The sequence below is a fragment of the Cyprinus carpio genome, chromosome B14 (assembly GCF_018340385.1).
Source record: "Cyprinus carpio isolate SPL01 chromosome B14, ASM1834038v1, whole genome shotgun sequence".
Lineage (NCBI taxonomy): Eukaryota > Metazoa > Chordata > Actinopteri > Cypriniformes > Cyprinidae > Cyprinus > Cyprinus carpio.
This window is the reverse complement of record NC_056610.1, coordinates 23183208-23202873: the sequence shown is the minus strand read 5'-3', so window position 1 is coordinate 23202873 and position 19666 is coordinate 23183208. Positions and strand designations below refer to the sequence as shown.

At 36.9% G+C, this 19666-nt stretch overlaps 2 protein-coding genes across 2 annotated transcripts in view; both read left to right on the top strand.

Annotated features, from left to right (window-relative positions):
* wu:fb13g09 (multidrug resistance-associated protein 5) overlaps window positions 1-10056 on the top strand; it is a 42960-nt gene extending 32904 nt beyond the window's left edge. The window contains exons 22-29 of the mRNA XM_042738648.1: window positions 64-250; window positions 389-478; window positions 3738-3930; window positions 4040-4199; window positions 5155-5233; window positions 5333-5446; window positions 6826-6990; window positions 8780-10056. Coding sequence (XP_042594582.1) covers window positions 64-250; window positions 389-478; window positions 3738-3930; window positions 4040-4199; window positions 5155-5233; window positions 5333-5446; window positions 6826-6990; window positions 8780-8896 — 1105 coding nt within the window. The 3' untranslated portion in view covers window positions 8897-10056. The remainder of the gene's footprint in view (window positions 1-63; window positions 251-388; window positions 479-3737; window positions 3931-4039; window positions 4200-5154; window positions 5234-5332; window positions 5447-6825; window positions 6991-8779) is intronic.
* A 1208-nt stretch (window positions 10057-11264) lies between these two features.
* Window positions 11265-19666, top strand: part of LOC109050552 (mediator of RNA polymerase II transcription subunit 12-like) — a 47188-nt gene continuing 38786 nt past the window's right edge. The window contains 6 exon segments of the mRNA XM_042738647.1: window positions 11265-11472; window positions 12416-12520; window positions 13473-13664; window positions 13822-13981; window positions 14129-14304; window positions 15815-15925. Of these exon segments, the coding sequence (XP_042594581.1) occupies window positions 11371-11472; window positions 12416-12520; window positions 13473-13664; window positions 13822-13981; window positions 14129-14304; window positions 15815-15925 (846 nt within the window). The 5' untranslated portion in view covers window positions 11265-11370.

The window sequence follows — 19666 nt, the reverse complement described above, 5'->3', positions numbered from 1 at the left end:
GTTTTAAATAAACTTACAAAATAAGGACTTAACTAAGGTTAAATACTGGTAATATTCCACCAGGAATCAAGCCCTGCTTGACACAAACCAAGCGTGTCACTATCTGTTCAGCTGTGCTATGCGCTGGCTGGCTGTGCGTCTGGACCTCATCAGCATTTCTCTCATCACCACCGTCGCCCTCCTCATCGTCTTCATGCACGGCCGCATTCCTCCTGCTTACGCCGGTCTGGCCATCTCTTACGCCGTACAGGTGTGCCGCTCTCACATACTGTATATGAGTGGGGAAGCTTGTAAGGCAGGACTGTTACTGTGCCATCATTAATTCGCATTGCTTACTATTGCTCAGTTGATATTTACTCCCTGTTTTTCTTTCCCTTCCCACATCCAGCTAACCGGCCTGTTTCAGTTCACCGTGAGGCTGCTTTCTGAAACCGAAGCCCGTTTTACATCAGTGGAGCGGATCAATCATTACATAAAGGTAGAAGCTCCTGTGACACATGCGTGCTGGTTGTGTCAATGACAAATAGAAAGGGACGGACCATTTGTTATTCAACTGACACGGCACACAAAAGACACCAGATCTTTGCTTTGCACAGGCGGCTGAGCCCAGCGGTCAGCGCTGCATAGAGAGCCTGCTACATCACGCTCAGCAGGCTTCATGGGATGCGTTTTTTTGCCAGACAGAACATTATAGCGTATGACACAGCTTGTTTCAGGAGGCTCTTATCAAAGCAGAGCAGTACAGCTGTCTTAGCTGCCGCCCAAGTGGCGGAAAGCATTTAACAGTGATTAATGAAGCCAATAATGGTCTTGCTGAGTTCTGAAGTACAAAGTATCCAGCTTATTTTGCAATGCAGAAGTAAGCTGCTATAGTTAAGCAACTGTAAGGATAAAAAAGTGCAGTAAAACTATTTGATCCATTTGAAAACAGCTTGCTTAGTCTATGGGCCCTATCATACACCCGCCGCAATGCGACGCAAGGCGCAGTACAAGTGTGTTTGCTAGTTTCAGTCCAGCGCTGTTCGCATTTTCTCGTCCAGCGCCACCTCGTTTAATTAGCAAATGCATTTGCGCCCATTTGTGCGCCCATGGGCTTGCTGGTCTAAAAAAGAGGTGTGTTCAGGGACATTGCTGACGCATTGCTATTTTAAGGAACTGAAAATAGACTGTGCCATAGACCAACTCATACCTGGTCTAAAGTCTGGCGAAATGTTTTTTTCTTTGTTATTTAAAGAGCGCGTTAGTATAGGCGAGTCCACAACGCGAGTACTGTACACGCTGCTTATTAAACACAGGGACGCACACCAGCACAGCAAACATGCCAAATATTAAAAATTAAAAGATTGCAATGCATAAGAATTTTTTGTAGGCTAATTAAATATAAAAATGCCTACATGTCATAATGGATAGTCATCGTATGTATCAGAATTAGGATATCTATTTGCTCTCACACGAGCAGTCTTTGCGCTTGCCAAATTCCGCGTGTAAATAGCAAATCCGTCATGGCACGAGCACAACTGGCTCTTAAAGGGAATGGAAGATGAGACTCTGATTGGTTTATTGCACGTTACACCCAAAAAACACCCATTACTCATTAAGAGAATATGGACAACCCATTTAGACCATGCGCCCGGCGCGCCAACCGTTTTTCCGTCGTTAAAATAGCAAAAGTGGATTTGGACACGCCCTGAGTGCACCTGCGCCGTGCGCTTTACACTTTGCGTTTAGATCGTTAAAATAGGGCCCTATGAATCAAACAGTAAAATCCTATCGTGAATACCGCTAAAGAAATAGATCATATAACCAGCCTACAGTCGATGTGCTTGCCTTGCATTATGATCATTGTACACTCTTAAAGGGATAGTTCACCCAAAAATGAAAATTTGCTTTTAATTTACTCACCCTCAGGCCATCCAAGATGTACATGTAGGTAAACAGTAAAGAAGATTTTTAGCTGAAACCGTGGTCCTTAGTGATTCATAGTCAAGTCAGCAGCTGCCCGTTTTTGAAAATAAAACAATAAGCATATAAAGGAGCACAAAATTAATACCTGTGGCTCCTGATGATATATTGAGGTCTTATGAAGCGAAATGATCGGTCTGTGCAAGAAACTGAACATTATTTAGGTCTACAGCATTATTACCTGTAATCCAGAGCCTCAGGCAAACAGTCTTGAGTGATGTTCGGTTCACGAACGAATCGTTCTTTTGAAATGGTTCTCTTTAGTGAACGAGTTGATTCAGTTCACCAAATCGGACTTTGAAGAAGCTTTACCTTTGATGTTTGATCACATTTCTCATGTATGTAAAGTACCTGTAAATATGACAAATCACAAGAAAAGCTTGATGTGTACTGGCAGCTATGCATTATTTACAAAGATTTTATTCGTAAGGATTTTGATAAAACGAACATTTTGGCCAATTTCTGTCTTACCTTTCATTTCAAAAGTTTTGGAGAAAATTGTGCAGAATCAACTTCAGCGTTTTCTGACAAATAATTGTATTTATGAGGTTTTTCAATCTGGTTTTAAGTTTGCTCACAGCACTGAGTCTGCCCTTTTGAGAGTGTTAAATGATATTTACCTCTCTACTGATTCCAGAGACTATAGTTCTTATTCTTATTCTTGTAGTTCTTATTCTTTTAGATTTATTGGCCACTTCTCATTATTATTCAGATAAGAGTCTTGGATAGGTCTAAAAACAAACGTTCTGAAATGGTTTTGGTCACACCTGTCTGACAGAAAGTTTTTAGTGAAGCTGGGTAATTTTACATCTTCCCCTGCACCTCTAACCTGTGGTGTTCCACAAGGCTCTATTTTAGCTCCCTCTCTGTTTTCTCTTAACACGCTACCTCTGGGCTCTATTCTAAGAAAACATGGTGTATCTTTTCATTTTTATGCACATGATACTCAAATCTATATACCAATCAAAAGAAACAATTCCACTGCGATTACTTCTCTTCTGCAATGTTTAGAGGAGGTTATATCATGGCTAGCCCAAAATTTCTTCCTCTTGTTTTTTTTGGTCCAAATGAGAACCTCAGTGTATAAGCCCTGAGTTAGAAAGTTTATTCGTTTTTAGATCCTCACGGCTGATCATTCTTGTTGACCAGCATTTAAAAATTGATAAACATATCTCTTCTGTTATTGGATCCAGTTTCTATCACTTTCGTTTATGGTCTAAAATTAGAAATGGCTGTCCATGCATTTGTTACGCATTACTACAATTCTTTATATTGCGGTACATCTAAGTCTCAAATTGTGCGTCTTCAGCTTGTCCAAAACGCTACGGCCAGACTTCTTTTAAAGTGTCGTAAACATGAACACATCACTCCAATTCTTAGATCTCTACTCTGGTTGCCGGTTTGTCAGAGAATAGACTCTTTGTATATAAATCCCTACATAACCTAGCTCCTGTCTACCTCTCTGACTTGTTCATCTCTACACTCCATCTAGAAGCCTGCGATCCTGTGACCAGGCTTTGATTTTAGTCCTGTTTTCTGTGTAGTTGGTGTAATCTTGCTCTTCTGTAAAGCACTTTGGTCAGCCTGGTGGCTGTTGTAAATGTGCTATACAAATAAAATGGACTTGAACTTGATATAGGGAAGACTATTTTGACTATTTTGTACAGCTAAAATAACTGGAAGTGAATGACACCAGAAGCCTCACACATTCAGGTTACTAATAGCCACACCTGCATCTACATGAAAAATAATGCAGATAATCATTATTCACTCAGAACCTGGAAAGCGAAGGTCCTCGACAGATCTGCGGCTCCTCCGCTCCTGCTTCCAGCTGGCCGGAAGAAGGACGAATCACCTTCCAGAATGTGGAAATGCGATATCGGGATGACCTTCCTCTGGTTTTGAAGAATCTCTCCTTTAGTGTGCTTCCAGAGGAGACTGTAGGGATAGTTGGCAGAACGGGTTCAGGTACGCAGGTCTACTTGGCTTTTTTTATCCTCTCAGATGTTCGTCTCTACTGCTGGTCATATTACTGGTGGAGGATATAGTTTGTGACACAGGTGGGTTGTTTCTTCAGGGAAATCTTCACTGGGCGTCACACTCTTCAGACTAGCGGAGCTCAGCCGGGGATCAATCATCATCGATGGTGTCAACATCGCTCACATTGGTCTGGAGGACTTGAGGAGCAAGTTGTCAGTCATCCCCCAAGAGCCGGTTCTTTTCATTGGTACTGTCAGGTACGGTCCACGTCACTTTACCAAGACTAGCCGTGCGCTATTGTTCCTGAAGTCATGAAGTCAAAATGATGCAACCCATGTCACTTACACAATGTCACATACAGTACTTCAATGTGAAACAGGATATTCAACAAGAAAAAAAAAAGTAGGACTAGACATTTTATCCAACTAGGATTGATTGGATTGAGAAAAGTGGGCATTATATAAACTGTAATATTGTGAAATATTGTTACAATTTAAAAGAACGGTTTTCTGTTTAAATATAGTACTTTTGATTATGATTTATTGCTGTTTTCTCAAAGCTGAATTTTCAGCATCATTTCTCCACTCTTCAGTGTCAACATGATCCTTCAGAAATCATCTTTAAAATATAATTTATTCCTTTTTTAAAACAGTTTTCGCTGCTTAAATTTTTTTTTGGAACCTGTGATACTTTTAATAGTGATAGTAAAGGGATATATTGTTAGAAACGATTTCTATTTTGAATAAATGCTGTTCTTTTTTACTTTTTATTTAACAAGGAATCCTGAAAAAAGTATCACAGGTTCCAAAAAAGATTTCTGAAGGATCATGTGACGCTGAAGACTGGAGAAATGATGCTGATCAAATTCAACTTTGATCACAGAAATAAATTTCATTTTACATTATATTCAAACAGAAAACACTTCTTTTAAATTGTAATAATATTTCACAGTATTACAGTTTGTTTCTGTATATTTGATCAAATAAATGCAACCTCGGTTAGCAGAAGAGACTTCTTTAAAAAAAAAAAAAAACATTAAAAATCGTACTAATCCCAAACTTTTAAACAGCAGTTTCATTTCAAAAGTTGAGCAAGTTATTGCATTTTGATGAATGTTTTTTATTTTCCTCCAGAATAACATCCACTTGATGAATCATGCGCAGTAAGACTAGGGTCAGATTATGTTGACTAAGTTGCTTATATCACTAACAGATCAAATCTGGATCCTTGGGATCAATATACAGATGCACAGATCTGGGAAGCTCTGGAGAAAACGCACATTAAGGACATGGTGAGTAATAGCAGAAGGTTTTGGTTTGATTTTCCAAAGTCTGACTTCGTATTGGCTTTGGAGTAGCTGTGCATTAGTCACATGTTGATTTATTTCCAGGTAAGCCAGCTGCCTAATTCACTGCATTCAGAGGTGACGGATAACGGAGAGAACTTCTCAGTGGGAGAGAGACAGCTGCTGTGTGTGGCCAGAGCTCTTCTCAGACACAGCAAGGTAACTGTGCAGATCAGATACGCTCTCTCGTACAGATTTAAATAAGAAACAACCCATCGTTCTTACAGAAGTAAGCAAACCGATCCTTAAAATTGAATCTTGAAACATATTAATACTACCAGGAACTATATTGTGGCCAGGAACTACAGTAGGCAAAATCTGAAGTGGATCAAAAAAGTTCATCCTAAGACAAGAGCGCATTTAGGTTTTAGGACAACTTTGATGAAAGGTTTTCGATCCATTTGACTATATTTGCTAGTATGGTTAGATGGAGTGTATGATTTGCATTCATCATTGTAATCCCCCTGCTGTTGAGATGCACTGGTGAATCTGTTGTAAAGTGGTGAAACATTGCCACCACATGGCAGACAGTGAATCATCACATTCCGGTCTTTTTGTTGTTGTTTTTTTGTAAACATGGGAAGCTGTGCACAATATGTTCGATGATTTGAGAATGGGACATGATGTAACGTTCTGTACAGCACAGTTTACAATAGAATACATGAATTATGTCAGTGACACATAGATATTGTATATAATTCCTCTTCAGGGAAAAAGTGGTTCTCTGTGTTTTGACTCCAAGGCCTTATATTTTGCAAAAAAAATATCAAAAGGCCAGCACTCCTAGGTGTGTTTTATCAACTATGGGCACTCCTAGTCTCTGTATAAATAATAAATAAGTCATTAAAATGATTTTATTTAAAATTAAAATAATTACATTTGCAGGATTCCAAAAGATTTAGAAGCTGAATATTTTTCAAGGATCCCGCTCTTTTTAGCCAATGAATTTACATGACTCTAACATTTAATCTGTGATTTAAAAATATTACAAATATTTTTACTCACAGTTTCTACTCTGTTTTAGAGCATGGCATGACTAGAAAAATGTGTAACAATCCTACGGATTTTAAAGTTTTATTTATTTATTTATTTAGAAAGTAAGTAAGTAGAAATCACTTTTAAAATGAGACTGTCTAATATTGTCAGGTTTTCCAGGACAGTGAGAATCCTGGTTCTTCAAGCAAACAGTTGTTGAGGGTTTGAATTAAGAAATATCTTATTTTTAGTTGTTTCAGCTTATTTTAATACTTGTTTTGTCATTGTAAGATCCTCTAAAAAGTTTGCTGAGGTCCCCTGGTTGAGAACCACTGATTTACACAATGTTACAGTTTAACCATTTTTGTATTTATTCGATCAAAATGTTTCATGTTTTGTGACTATTGGCTATTCTAAAGATGACGAGACAAGCCATTCGATGTGTCCTGCCACAGTGTCAATTAGACATGTCAACACAGGGGGAAAAAACTTAATTTAAAACGTACAAAAAGAAAACAACAACCGGCCATTGTATTGTGATTCATGTGCTGTGTGTGTTTCAGATCCTGCTGTTAGACGAGGCTACAGCTGCTATAGACACAGAGACAGACCGCCTCATACAGGACACGATTCGCACCTCGTTCAGTGGCTGCACCTCTCTAGTGATCGCCCATCGCCTCAACACTGTGCTCAACTGTGACAGGATCATGGTCCTGGACCAGGGGCAGGTGGGTGTCCTGCTTTATCTGCTGCTGTTTTAATGACACTGATACAGTGATGGTTTACACACAGCAGGGGTGAGCGATATGTGTCCGCTCATAGCATTGTTGTTTTAACAGTGCGAAAGCTGACAAGTATCACTCACTCTGAAAAACAAACAAACACACCTGTGAAAAATGTGAAAATGTCCCTAGAAATCAATTAAAGTTGGCAAATATCACACCTTAATGAACATGTTATTTCGGTCACTGCTGTGAACTAAAAATCACACATAATATGTGACCCTGGACCACAAAACCTTAAGTGTCTTAAGTGTCAATTTTTCAAAACTGAGATGTATACATCATCTGAAAGCTGAAGAAATAAGCTTTTTTATATATGATATAATATTTTTTTTTTTTTTTTTTTGCTGAGATACAACTATTTGAATATCTGGAATCTGAGGGTGCCAAAAAAATAAAAATAATAATCTAAATACTGAAAAAATTCACCTTTAAAGTTGTCCAAATGAATTCTAAGCAATGCATATTACTAATCAAAAATTGAGTTTTGATATATTTACAGTAGGAAATTTACAAAATATCTTCATGGAACATGATCTTTACTTAATATCCTAATGATTTTTGGCATGAAAGAAAAATGGATAATTTTGACCCATACAATGTATTTTTGGTTATTGCTATAAATATACCCCAGCGACTTAAAACTGTGTTTGTGCTCCAGGGTCACAAATGAATATGAAAGATTTTGGGAGTCACAACAGGCCTAAAAAATAAACCCCAGAGACTTAAGACTGTGTTTGTGCTCCAGGGTCACATATGATTAAATTTCCCTAAAAGTATTGAGATCGTTTTTGTCAATATTGCATGTTAAGTGTTTAAATGCATAGACAATAAAACATTAAACCAAGTGGCATTTATAAGAAACAGCTCAAGTATACATTTTATGGGGAAAACATCCACAAAACACAAATTTGTTAGTTTTTAAACAATAAAAGTAATAATATAATGTACAAAACAAGTTAATGTATTTGAAGAATTTGCATTGTTCATGTTCATAGTTAATGTGATAATCAGACCCAAAGGTGCAGACTGTAAAAATCAAACAGAGCGTAATGAATTAGTTAAATGTCAAATTAGATTAAGAGATAATTCTATATCTGTAGTGCATATACATAGAGAGAGAGAGAGCTGTCAAACTAACATTAACACATGCAGCTGCAACAGTGTCATGTTTTCAAAGTGTTAGTACATCGATCTGATGCATTCGATTTATGTGTAGAATAACTGACTCAGAACAGAAAAGTGAGTATTATAAAATCGTGCAAAATCATTTGCTTAGACTGATTGGACTTTGTTTGATATTTTGTGTCAAACACTGCCTATATGTGACCCTGGACCACAAAACCAGTCTTAAGTGTCAATTTTTCAAAATTTACTGATATACAGTATTTGTCTGAGATACAACTATTTGAAAATCTGCAAAAAAATCTAAATATTGAGGAAATCACCTTTAAAGTTGTCCAAATGAAGTTCTTAGCAATGCATATTACTAATCAAAAATTGAGTTTTGATATATTTACAGTAGGAAATTTACAAAATATCTTCATGGAACATGATCTTTACTTAATATCCTAATGATTTTTGCCATATAATTTTGACCCGTACAATGCATTGTTGTCTATTGCTACAAATATACCCCAGAGACTTAAGACTGCTTTTGTGCTCCAGGGTCACATATATACACTATGGATTATATACAGTAAGTCAAAGTCATGTCTTGTTGTTTTTGAAACAGATTTTGGAGTTTGACACCCCTTCAAACCTGCTGGCCGATGAAAACTCACGTTTTCGTGCCATGATGGAGGCAGCAGAAGAAACACGTAGTCACCCCTCAGAAGATAGCAGACACTGAAGACACCGAGCCTCTGGAGAGCAGATCGAAATCCTAGAAGCTGCTCAAACTGAGATTGTCAGTTTGTTTGTAGTACTTTAATTGTTATAGTAAGCACACAGAGAGACTATATAGTGTATGATGTCATGAAGAAGAGATGTTGATGGCACTTTATTTGTGTTCCTGGCCTGCTGAAGTGTTGATGGAGTGTGTTTCTCCCTTCTGCCTGTGTTCGAAGTAAATTTTGCACACTGATAATGTGTTTGTTTTCCTGTCGTTCAGCATTTTTATTTTACTTTATAAAAGTATGCAAGATATGTATCGACCGTGAGGTAACCGGTTGATTTGCCTTATTTTTATCTGCCATTTTCAGGCATTTATATGAATCCAATCAAAGATGACATTCAGATCCGTCACACGTATCAATCATTCCAGACATCAGCACAAAACCTTTTATTTTTATTAGAGTTATTCTGTTTCATTTCCTAGTGCTTTCGTTGTTACTCATACCGTGTAAGTTCTGTGCCTCGGCTGTTACATATTTGGCAGATATCTGTCAAAAGCATCGTGCAAATAGTGTTTTAGTGACACAAATGTGCAATGTGAGTTCTTGCAATAATTCAACGAGACACTGCTGCTCTTATTTGTATTCTAAGTGCATATTTCGGTGTAATCTTATATCGCATCTGTTGTGATGTTTTTCATCATGCTGGGTTTATTACATTCTCAGATGATTCGTGAAATCTAAAGAGACTTTAATTTATGTTTCATGCACACGTGGAGGCTGGGAAGTTATTAATGCTTAATATCTCATTCATTCTTGAGGAGTGCCTGTACTACTTCATATCAAGACTACACTTTGTGATCTCTTCACAGATGGAGGACTTGGTTGTTTTTGTTTTTCAAGATGAAAATTGCACATTTAGGTACCTGAATTATGCAAGGATTTAGGTCTATATATATATATAAATATATATGATATACCGTGCAGTATATGTTTGGATATCTATCTTGGAAATATCAAGATGACGAGAAATCGGTTCACAAACTTAGATACTCTAATCTTTAAGAGTCGTCTTGTTCTTTATGATTCAGAGATTATAGTTTTGTGGTTGTTTCGTGAACACTTGTTTATGATTGTTATTAAAAAAAAGCTTTATCGAATAAAGATTATATTTATACATTTAACGGTTTTGTGTGTGTGTGGTACAAAATTTTTTTTTTTTTAAATTGACCTTTTGGAGACACTTTTTGGAGAAACAATTCATAAATCATAGTATTTTATTTATTTATGTATTTATTGAAAATGTAAAAATACAATAAATGTATTCTGTAAGGGTTAAGGGGATATAATATACAGTTTGTACAGTATAAATTGTTTATGGAAGGTTACAATATAACGTGTGTTTTAATAGCTTTTGTCAGAGATAATTTTCAAGTGGTTTATAATTATGCCTGTCTGGACGTTTTTTTAACATGGCATACGTTATATAAAGACAAACGTTATATAAACATTATGTATGAAATATTACTCATCCATGGCACTCACTTAGGACTTTTATCATCCTGAACAGTAAACTTTTGGATATGCATTTTTCATTTGCTAATATGATCATTCATCAAAAACAAAACAAAGCAAATAAACCACAATGGCGCTGTGGGACCTTCTGATATAACAAGTAAAAATGCCTAATTTCCAGTGTTCCTTTAGCATTGTTTTTTTTTTTTTTTTTTTTAGATCACAATTTCAAGATGCCAACTGGAAAGAGACCTTTAAGATCGCTAGACATTTTTGTATCACAAATAATTTTAGGTATCATTTAAGATTGTTCATGGTATTTATCCTTAATTGCATAGTTTTGTAAATACATTGACTTGAAGTGTGGTATTGTCCATTTATTTTTTGGTTGTATTTACACAAAATGAATTTGTTGTGATTTTTTTTATTTATTATTATTTATTTTTTTATTTTTTTATTTTTTTTGTAAAACTAATTTTACTCATTTTAAAATAGAAATGAAAATGAACAAGAAATAACAAAGCAAAAAAATATTTTGAAACCTTAAATATAATATTTAAATAATGTGTAACTATTTGTACTTGTTATGGACATGTGCATTTCTTATTACTTTTCATATTTTATTATGTTTTAATTGTATCTGTTTTTATTATATATGTATGTATGTATATTTTTATTATGTTTTAATTGTATCTGTTTTTTATATTATTTATTTATATTATATATGTATATATATAAATTTTTTTTTTTTTTTTCTTCATGTAATTTATGTCATTGCACTTTTATGTTGGTTGTTAAAAATTGCAATAAAAAAAAAATCAAAGAAGCTCTGTTTGTTGTACTTGGAGGGACTTTTATGTTGTCTCGTGTTTACCCATCATTCTCGTCGGAGCGGAAGCAGCGGGTGAAGCAGCGGAGCTCTAGCCGCAGAAGCAGCGCTCAGGATCGGCTACACACCGGCTGACATGCCGCGGGGATGATGGCTGCCTTCGGCATTCTGAGCTACGAACACAGGCCTCTCAAACGGCCCAGACTCGGTCCTCCCGACGTCTATCCGCAGGACCCGAAGCAAAAGGAGGTTAGAAGACTTTCTCTCATCCTCTGTAGCGACATTTATATTTAAATAGCAGATTAAAGTGTGTTTTCAGGGCTGTTGAGATCAGGCCCCGCCGTCTGCTAACGGCCAATAACAATGAAACCAACGGCTCGATTAGCCGGACAGAAAAACAACATTTTTGCCTCAAATGATTTCGGTCTTCACCTGTAGTTGTTATTTTCAGATGGTTAGAGAGTGAAAAAGGTCGTTTTATTAGTGAAACCCAGCTTTAAAAATGATTTGAGAATCTGTGTTTACCGTGCGTTTTATTTTAAAGCCGTTTAAAAGGGCCACACATGAAACCCACAACCGTTACTAATCATTATTTTATGTATTTCAAGAAATAAATAAAGCTATATTACGTGAAAATAAATACTTAAGATGTAAACAATCCCAAATAGGTTGTTAGTACTGTAATGCTGTCTGTATGTGTAACGATATATGTTTGTTTACAACTCATTTTGAATTGATGTGTTTCTCATGAACGCGTTTTAAAAGCTAGCAAGCAACATTTCTGACTATCATGGGTTCGTAATGATCTATTCATGCACAGATAAAAAAAAAAAAATTATGTACGTGCATGTGAAGCCTAAAATGCTATTAGGTGCTGTTTAGCTAAACACAGTCTCAGTTGTAAGCAACAGAAAATACATATGCAAGTAAATCATATCTGTTTCTTTTTATAGAGTGCATCATAAATTGTATTCTTTTAGCATTGCATGTGATGTCTTATAATTGCTCCTGCAGATTTTTCTTTCTGAGTTCAGCGGTTGTCGTCTTGATGCATTTTGAGAGTTCATTAGGATGAATGAGTGATTTAAGTCTCGGGCGTTCGAGTAGCCCTCCGGCACAATGAAGTGAGAATGGGATATGCATGCATGCATGAGGCACGTAATAACTGAAACTATCACTCTCTCGTGTTTAGGATGATTTGACGGCATTGAATGTCAAGCAAGGATTTAACAACCAGCCAGCTGTTTCAGGCGATGAGCATGGCAGCGCTAAAAATGTCAATTTCAACTCTTCGAAGGTAAGATTATCAGTGCGGAGGTTATCTGCATACATGCATTTTATCAGTCAAATTGTCGGAAACACAGAACTTTGTCTATTTTTGTTGGGTCTCTAGTCATCGTGGTATCCCAAGGAACGAACGAATGGACCCTTACAGATATTCAATATCACAGATATTAAAAAAAATGTTTCACAACTCCCTCAGATTTTTTGTTTTTGAGTTGTCTGGTTCCCAAAACTGTATTAATCTCCAGTCGGCTGAGAAGTCTACGGAGTAAAGCCGGAGAAGAGCAAAAGCAGGAGATAATGTAATGATGGTAAAAAAATAAAATTGGCAGAGTTTATTAAATAATCTCATCTGTGCACGTTTCAGTGCTCAGACTTAATTTGATTAAATGGAACATTAAAATGATTATATGATAATGAATGGATGCATAAATGTGACCCTGGACCACAAAATCAGTCATGAGGGTAAAAAGCAAGTAAAGTTGTCCAAATTAAGTTCTTTGCAATGCATTTAATTAAGTTTTAAGTTTTGATATATTTATGGTAGGAAATTTACTTAATATCTTCATGGAACATGATCTTTACTTAATATCCTAATGATTTTTGACATAAAAGATAAATCTATAATTTTGACCCATGCAATGTATTTTTGGCTGTCGCTACAAATAAACCCCAGAGACTTAAGACTGCTTTTGTGCTCCAGGCTCACAAATGCATATAAAAGAAACTAAGTAAAACACAAGTGCTTAATATCAAATGAAGATCTTGAAAGCGAAGGCAACCCTGAATCCATTTTTAATCTTAATCTGAAATATAAAAAACCTGACAAATTGCCTTTTTATAGTATTTCAACTTTGTACTCGCTATGAAAATAACCAAGGACGCTGGCGTGGTGTTAAAACCCCAACCGACCCGCCGACCTCGTTCGTTTACACTCGGCGTCCCTGTTACCTTCTGCTTTTCAGATCAGCTCAAACTTCAGCAGCATCATCGCGGAGAAGCTACGCTGCAACACCTTTCCAGACACTGGCAAGAGGAAGCCGCAGGTCAATCAGAAGGACAACTTCTGGCTCGTCACGGCGCGGTCGCAGAGCTCCATTAATAACTGGTTCACAGACTTGGCCGGCACCAAACCCTTAACACAGCTCGCTAAAAAGGTTCGCTTTTGCCATGCTGCGGTTTATAAACTCTGAACAGAGCGCTTGTGCAGATCCAGAACATGCTGTTAACAGCAAACGTCTAAGCGTTGCTACATTTCACAATTTGGTATTAAAGCTTGGGTTTTTGTGACTAATTGCTGTGTGTGCGCACTAGGTTCCCATCTTCAGCAAGAAAGAGGAAGTGTTTGGCTACCTTGCTAAGTACTGTGTGCCGGTGATGCGATCTGCTTGGATGATTAAAATGACGTGTGCGTATCACGCTGCTATAACTGAAACCAAGGTGAAGAAGAGGCACGTCATTGACCCTTGCATAGGTTAGTGTGGTAATTGTGCATCGCTCTGTATGATCGTATAATACTTTGGCTCTATCGAACATGCAGCGCCGTCCCGGTTTAATCTGGGAATGAAGATTGTTGGGCTTTGTGCTGCAATGCCTCACTGGCTTTATCTGGCTTCTGCAGAATGGACTCAGATCATTACTAAATACCTGTGGGAGCAGCTGCAGAAGGTGGCAGAGTTTTACAGACAGTCTCCTGGCCAGGGCTGCGGGTCTCCGCTGCCTGCTCCTCCTGCTGAGGTGGAAACCGCCATGAAACAGTGGGAGTACAACGAGAAGCTGGCCATGTTCATGTTTCAGGTGGGTGGGGCCCGGCTTTATTTACAGATGCAGTGCAGCTGTCTTCATGTGATGCAGAGGGCTGTCAGAGTGCAACAAAGAAAAATGGAAATATGTCAGACAAAGATCACAAGGGGTGGTTCACCAAAAAAAGAAAAAATCATCATTTATACATCCTCGTCATTCCAAACCCATAGCTATCTTTGAAACACAAGTGAAGATATTTTTACTTCAAATCTTTTTATTGGTGGTTCTTGTGACAGTACAGATTGAAATAACGATAACAAGGTAACAGATATTGTCCATTATTAATCCCTTCCACAATCCCCTCATTCATATTAACTCAGATGGACAGAAAAGCAATAAATAAGGAAAAACAAGTGGAACAAAATAGATGTAATGAACTAATAAATAGCAAAAAAACAGATGACGAATATTACATGTTTACATGCCAGATACAGGTGCAAAAGGTAGGCCTTTAATATAGGGATCCCAAGTCTTACAAAAGGATTTAAGTGAGCCAGAGAAAATTATATTTTTATCATAAGATGTTTTTAATATATTTTTGCCTATCTTCGAATTTGATACAATCACTTGTCATGCCACATTAAAGATGTGTCATACTGCCCACTGTTACCATGTTTTAAAGGGATACTCCACCCCAAAATGAAAATTGTCATTAATCACTTTCCCTCATGTCGTTCCAAACCCGTAAAAGCTCAGTTTGTCTTCAGAACACAATTTAAGATATTTTGGATGAAAACCGGGAGGCCTGTGACTGTCCCATAGACTGTCAAGTAAATAACAGTGTCATGGTCCATAAAAGGTATGAAAGTCGTCGTCGGAATACTGCATCTGCCATCAGACGTGCAATCTGGGTTATATGAAGCGACGGGAACAGTTTTTGTAAGCGAAGAAAACAAAATAATGACTTTATTCAACAATTCCTTTGTCAACAGTCTCCTCTGTGTCTCTCCATATCACTGTATGCTCTTCTGTATCATCCGCGCCACATGGATGCACTGTTTTCTTTCAAATCAAAGCTAAATACACGTACCAGCGCATCGTTTTTTTGTGGTTTTGCGGATGATACAGAAGAGCATACGTCATATATGGAGAGACACAGAGGCAGACTGTTGACAAAGGAATTGTTGAGATAAAGTCATTATTTTTGTTTATGTTTGCTTACAAAAAGTGTTCCCGTCGCTTCATATAACCCAGATTGCACGTCTGATGGCAAATGGAGTATTCTGACTACAACTTCCATACCTTTTCTGGACCTTGACACTGTTATTTAATTAGCAGTCTATGAGACAGTCACAGGCCTCCAGGTTTTCATCAAAAATATCTTAAATTGTGTTCTGAAGACAAACAGAGCTTTTACGGGTTTGGAACGACATGGGGGTAAGTGATTAATGACAAAATTTTCATTTTGGGGTGGAGTATCCCTATAAGTCGTTTATCAAAAGAAGAGTGTTTTTGTGTATGTTGATGTGATTGTTTATTGTGCGCATGTGTACGTGTGTGGCAGGATGGCATGTTAGACAGACACGAGTTCCTCACCTGGGTGCTGGAGTGTTTTGAGAAGATCAGACCTGGAGAAGACGAGCTTCTGCGATTCCTGCTGCCGCTCCTGTTACAGGTCAGTTAACGCAGCATGACCCCAGCACGTCTGCACACTCCCTGGCCCTTTGTCTTTCAATTAATTACATATTTCAGTTAAATTTACACATTGCAAAATTGTTTATTGGACTGATATTTTAATATTATTGGTATGCTAGTTTATTAATTCTATTGTGAATTATTATTATTATTATTTTTATTTTCTGTTTTCAGTATTTTTTTTTTATGTAGCTTAAGTTTTAGTTTTTCATTTTAATTTCTTTAGTTATTTTAGTACTTGATTATGAGAAATATTGCCTTGGCAACTAGCTGAAATTGCAATAAATTAAATTGATAATTAATTATTAATAAATGTATAAATTTTATTTCATTTAATGTTTGAGTAATTCCGTGTCAACTCAACCAGGGGTCCCCCGGCTTAAATTTTTGAGTTTGTTAAAAAAAAAAAAAATCTAGTTAAAGTAAAACATAAATGAAGAAAAGAGGCAAATTATTAAATGTCTTGGATATATATTTATGTAGTAAGGAGTAGGGATGTCAAATTTCGATTATTTCCATGATCGATCCGTCATTTAATTAACGATCAATTAATCGATTAATCGTTAACCATAATGCTGCAAAAAATGCTCTATTGGCATGCACGCAGTCACCCCCCCCCCCACCGACTCGCCCACCCGACACACACACGTGCACACACACACACACAACGCTTTCTCACTTGAATGATAAAAGGGATTTAGTCCTGAATAAAATGCTAGAAGCAGGATTGTAAAATGAATAGATGTGATTAAGATCATTTGATAAAATACTCAAAATAAGAGAGAGCGCGCCATACTTTTGAGGTAATTTTAGTTTGTGTGACTGCTTCCTATCCCGCACGGGAGACCGCTGAACGCGCCTCTTTAAATGATTTTGTGGTGCGACTCGTTGTTGTATTTTAAAACACAATTGCAATGTTTTCAACTGACATTATGGTATTTAAAATAAAATTATCCCAAACGGAACTGTGGCGCGCGTGTGACTGCGCTGCACATTAAGTGAACTACATCGGCACTGCTGCAGCAAAACACTGTTGCTCACATACATTAATTTGATCCTGCTGGATTCTGTCCTATAAAATGTCAGATTTTTAATTTTTTGCATTCCGGAGGCCTATTTGTTTTTAAAAATCTGGCATACAGTGCATTAGATAGTGACAGTGCATGTTTGTTTTTGAGGATGTGCGAGCGCGGCTTTGGCTAGATTAATTTGGAGGTTATTGCTCATGTCTCATACGGGCACAAATCCAAATGTTTCCATATTCGCAATGTATTTGAATATTAAACTATTATTTATAATGTTAACTAGGCTTGTACGCATTCGCATATAGACGGAAAAGATCATCCTCTTCATATGAGCAAAAACGTCCTTGGCATAACAGCAGAGTGAACCGGTATAAGGTCTAATTTAAAACTGACCAGTGTAACCTTTTAAATGTTTAATTGACTATTTTATTTTGATAATGAACAGACTGCGATGTAAGTTTTGAATCGCTAGAATATACGTGTGCAGCAGGCTCCGGCGCGATCGAAACAGCCTGAGACTTTAAAAAAAAAAAAAAAAAAAAAAAACAACCTTTTCCGCAAAAGTGTTTACTTTCATTTGTGCGCACACAATAAAAACAGAAGATTTGTGCTCTTGTAAAATAAAGCAAACAAACAGAATGCGTTGCCATCCTTTTTTGAACTTATGGTGCCGTTCCTTTTTTTTCCGTGAACTTATGGATGTTATCTTAATTATTTAAGTCGGATTTATTTCGCATATTTAAAAAAAAATATTTTTATGTTGGGCCTATTACTCATATAGGCTATACATTTTCCTTAAAGCATCATATTTTGTCCCAGGGCTTGAGAACCTGTGCACTAGTTGGGTCCATGCAGAAACTTGTGAGCGATGGCGTCACCGTTTAGTGACATCACTGAATGCTCCGGGAAAACGCCATTGTCGGTCACAGCGCCTTTTAATCGCTGTTTTGAATCCAGCAATTATGTATTTACAAATTATAAGCTCTGATTATGACAAGTGTGGTATAAAAGCTTTGTTTATTAGAGGAATAATAGGAAAATGTTAGATCGTGACCATGCTCTGCATGCGCTCGAGCCCATAGCCTTCATTTACGCGGCTTTGTTCGGGTTTGCCGGTTAGTCACTAATTTCCAGAAATTCAATAACATACAGGCATTGTTTCTTTTCCTAAATCTTCACAGTCCTCTAATTTCGCAGGTTTATTTTATTATCTTTCACTTTTAATCACTGTTTTCGCATCTCTTACTGTGGTAAACATGGGAAGGGAAATGAAAGATTTCATGAATTAGGAATTCGTTCGATTTATTAGTTTGTTCCCTTATTTAGTTAAATCATGGGTTATTTAGGGAACAAAAATTTATGAAACATGGACAATTGCCACAAATTAATAAGTCGTAGGAACGAATTAACAAGTAATAGGATAGCCTTTCTGTCCTGTGTCCCGCAGCCCTGCAAAGCGCATGATATGCTTTTTATGTTGAAGAACTTTTATGTTATTTCTATTTTAATGTAGGCTACTTTTAAAGTTTAAATCACGTTAAAAGCTTAATTTGTACATTGGTGAATGAATGATGATGTTTTTACTGCTACAGTCACCGTCCGTCACTCACAGCGCTCGCACGTGTTTTGCGCATGAGCCGCATGCAGCCCAACATTAAAGCGGTTAACCGACCATCGACAGCCTTAATCGATTGCATCTCTTATCGACAATTAATCGATCGTCGATTAATCGTTGACATCCCTAGTAAGGAGTCAAAATGGCAATTTTCACCTGAGATTCAGAGCCACATTACAGCATGGTAAAAATGACTTTGCAGCATCATTATTTTAACACAGTCAGAATCTGTTGACTTTAGTATTCTTTGTTGCTATCTTCATTATATGCCAATAGTGACACTTCAAAAATGGAGAAAAATGACTACAAGTTTTTTTTTCTCCAAAGTGTGCGTGCCTAAAAGACCTCTATCAAAGATATCTTAATACCCTTTTAGATTTAGGGCCTGAACAAACTTTCCTTTTGGTGTCTTGATTTTTAAGGCCCTGTGTGGTTCAGTTCCAGAGATACTGGGCTCTAAGTATGACTCCAGGAGTAAAATGTAAAATTGTTCACATTTTCAGTGGCCAGAAACCAAATGTGGTTTCACTTTGCATTTAGCTGATACTTTTTTCTTTTAAAGAAGAATTTCTGAAGAACAAATAATCTATTGGTATAAAAATATATTCTAATTTGTTGAGATTGGTGAATTGGTGGGTTTTTGTTAAATGTGAGCCAAAATCATCACAATTAAAAGAACCAAAGACTTAAACTATTTCAGTCTGTGTGCACTGAATTTATTTAATACACGAGTTTCACAATTTGAATTGAATTACTGCAATAAATGAACTTTTCCACGACATTCTAATTTGAGATGCACCTGTATGCCTTGTTTCTCTCTTAAAATATTTGCATTGCTGTCCGAGAGCCATAAATATTCTTTTTCCAAAGTTTGCGTGCCTGTAACTCGAGAAGTATTAAAAATATCAATTCCACCCAGTGCGACTCATTTTTACCCAAACGAACATGATCAATAAAAGTATAATACTTCCAACTTAGTTTAACACAGTTTTACCAGAGATTTCTGCAGATTGTCTCCCAAAATCAGGGCAGAGAACCCGTAAAGAATTGAATCTGTCTCGACATGGTAATTTTCAGAATG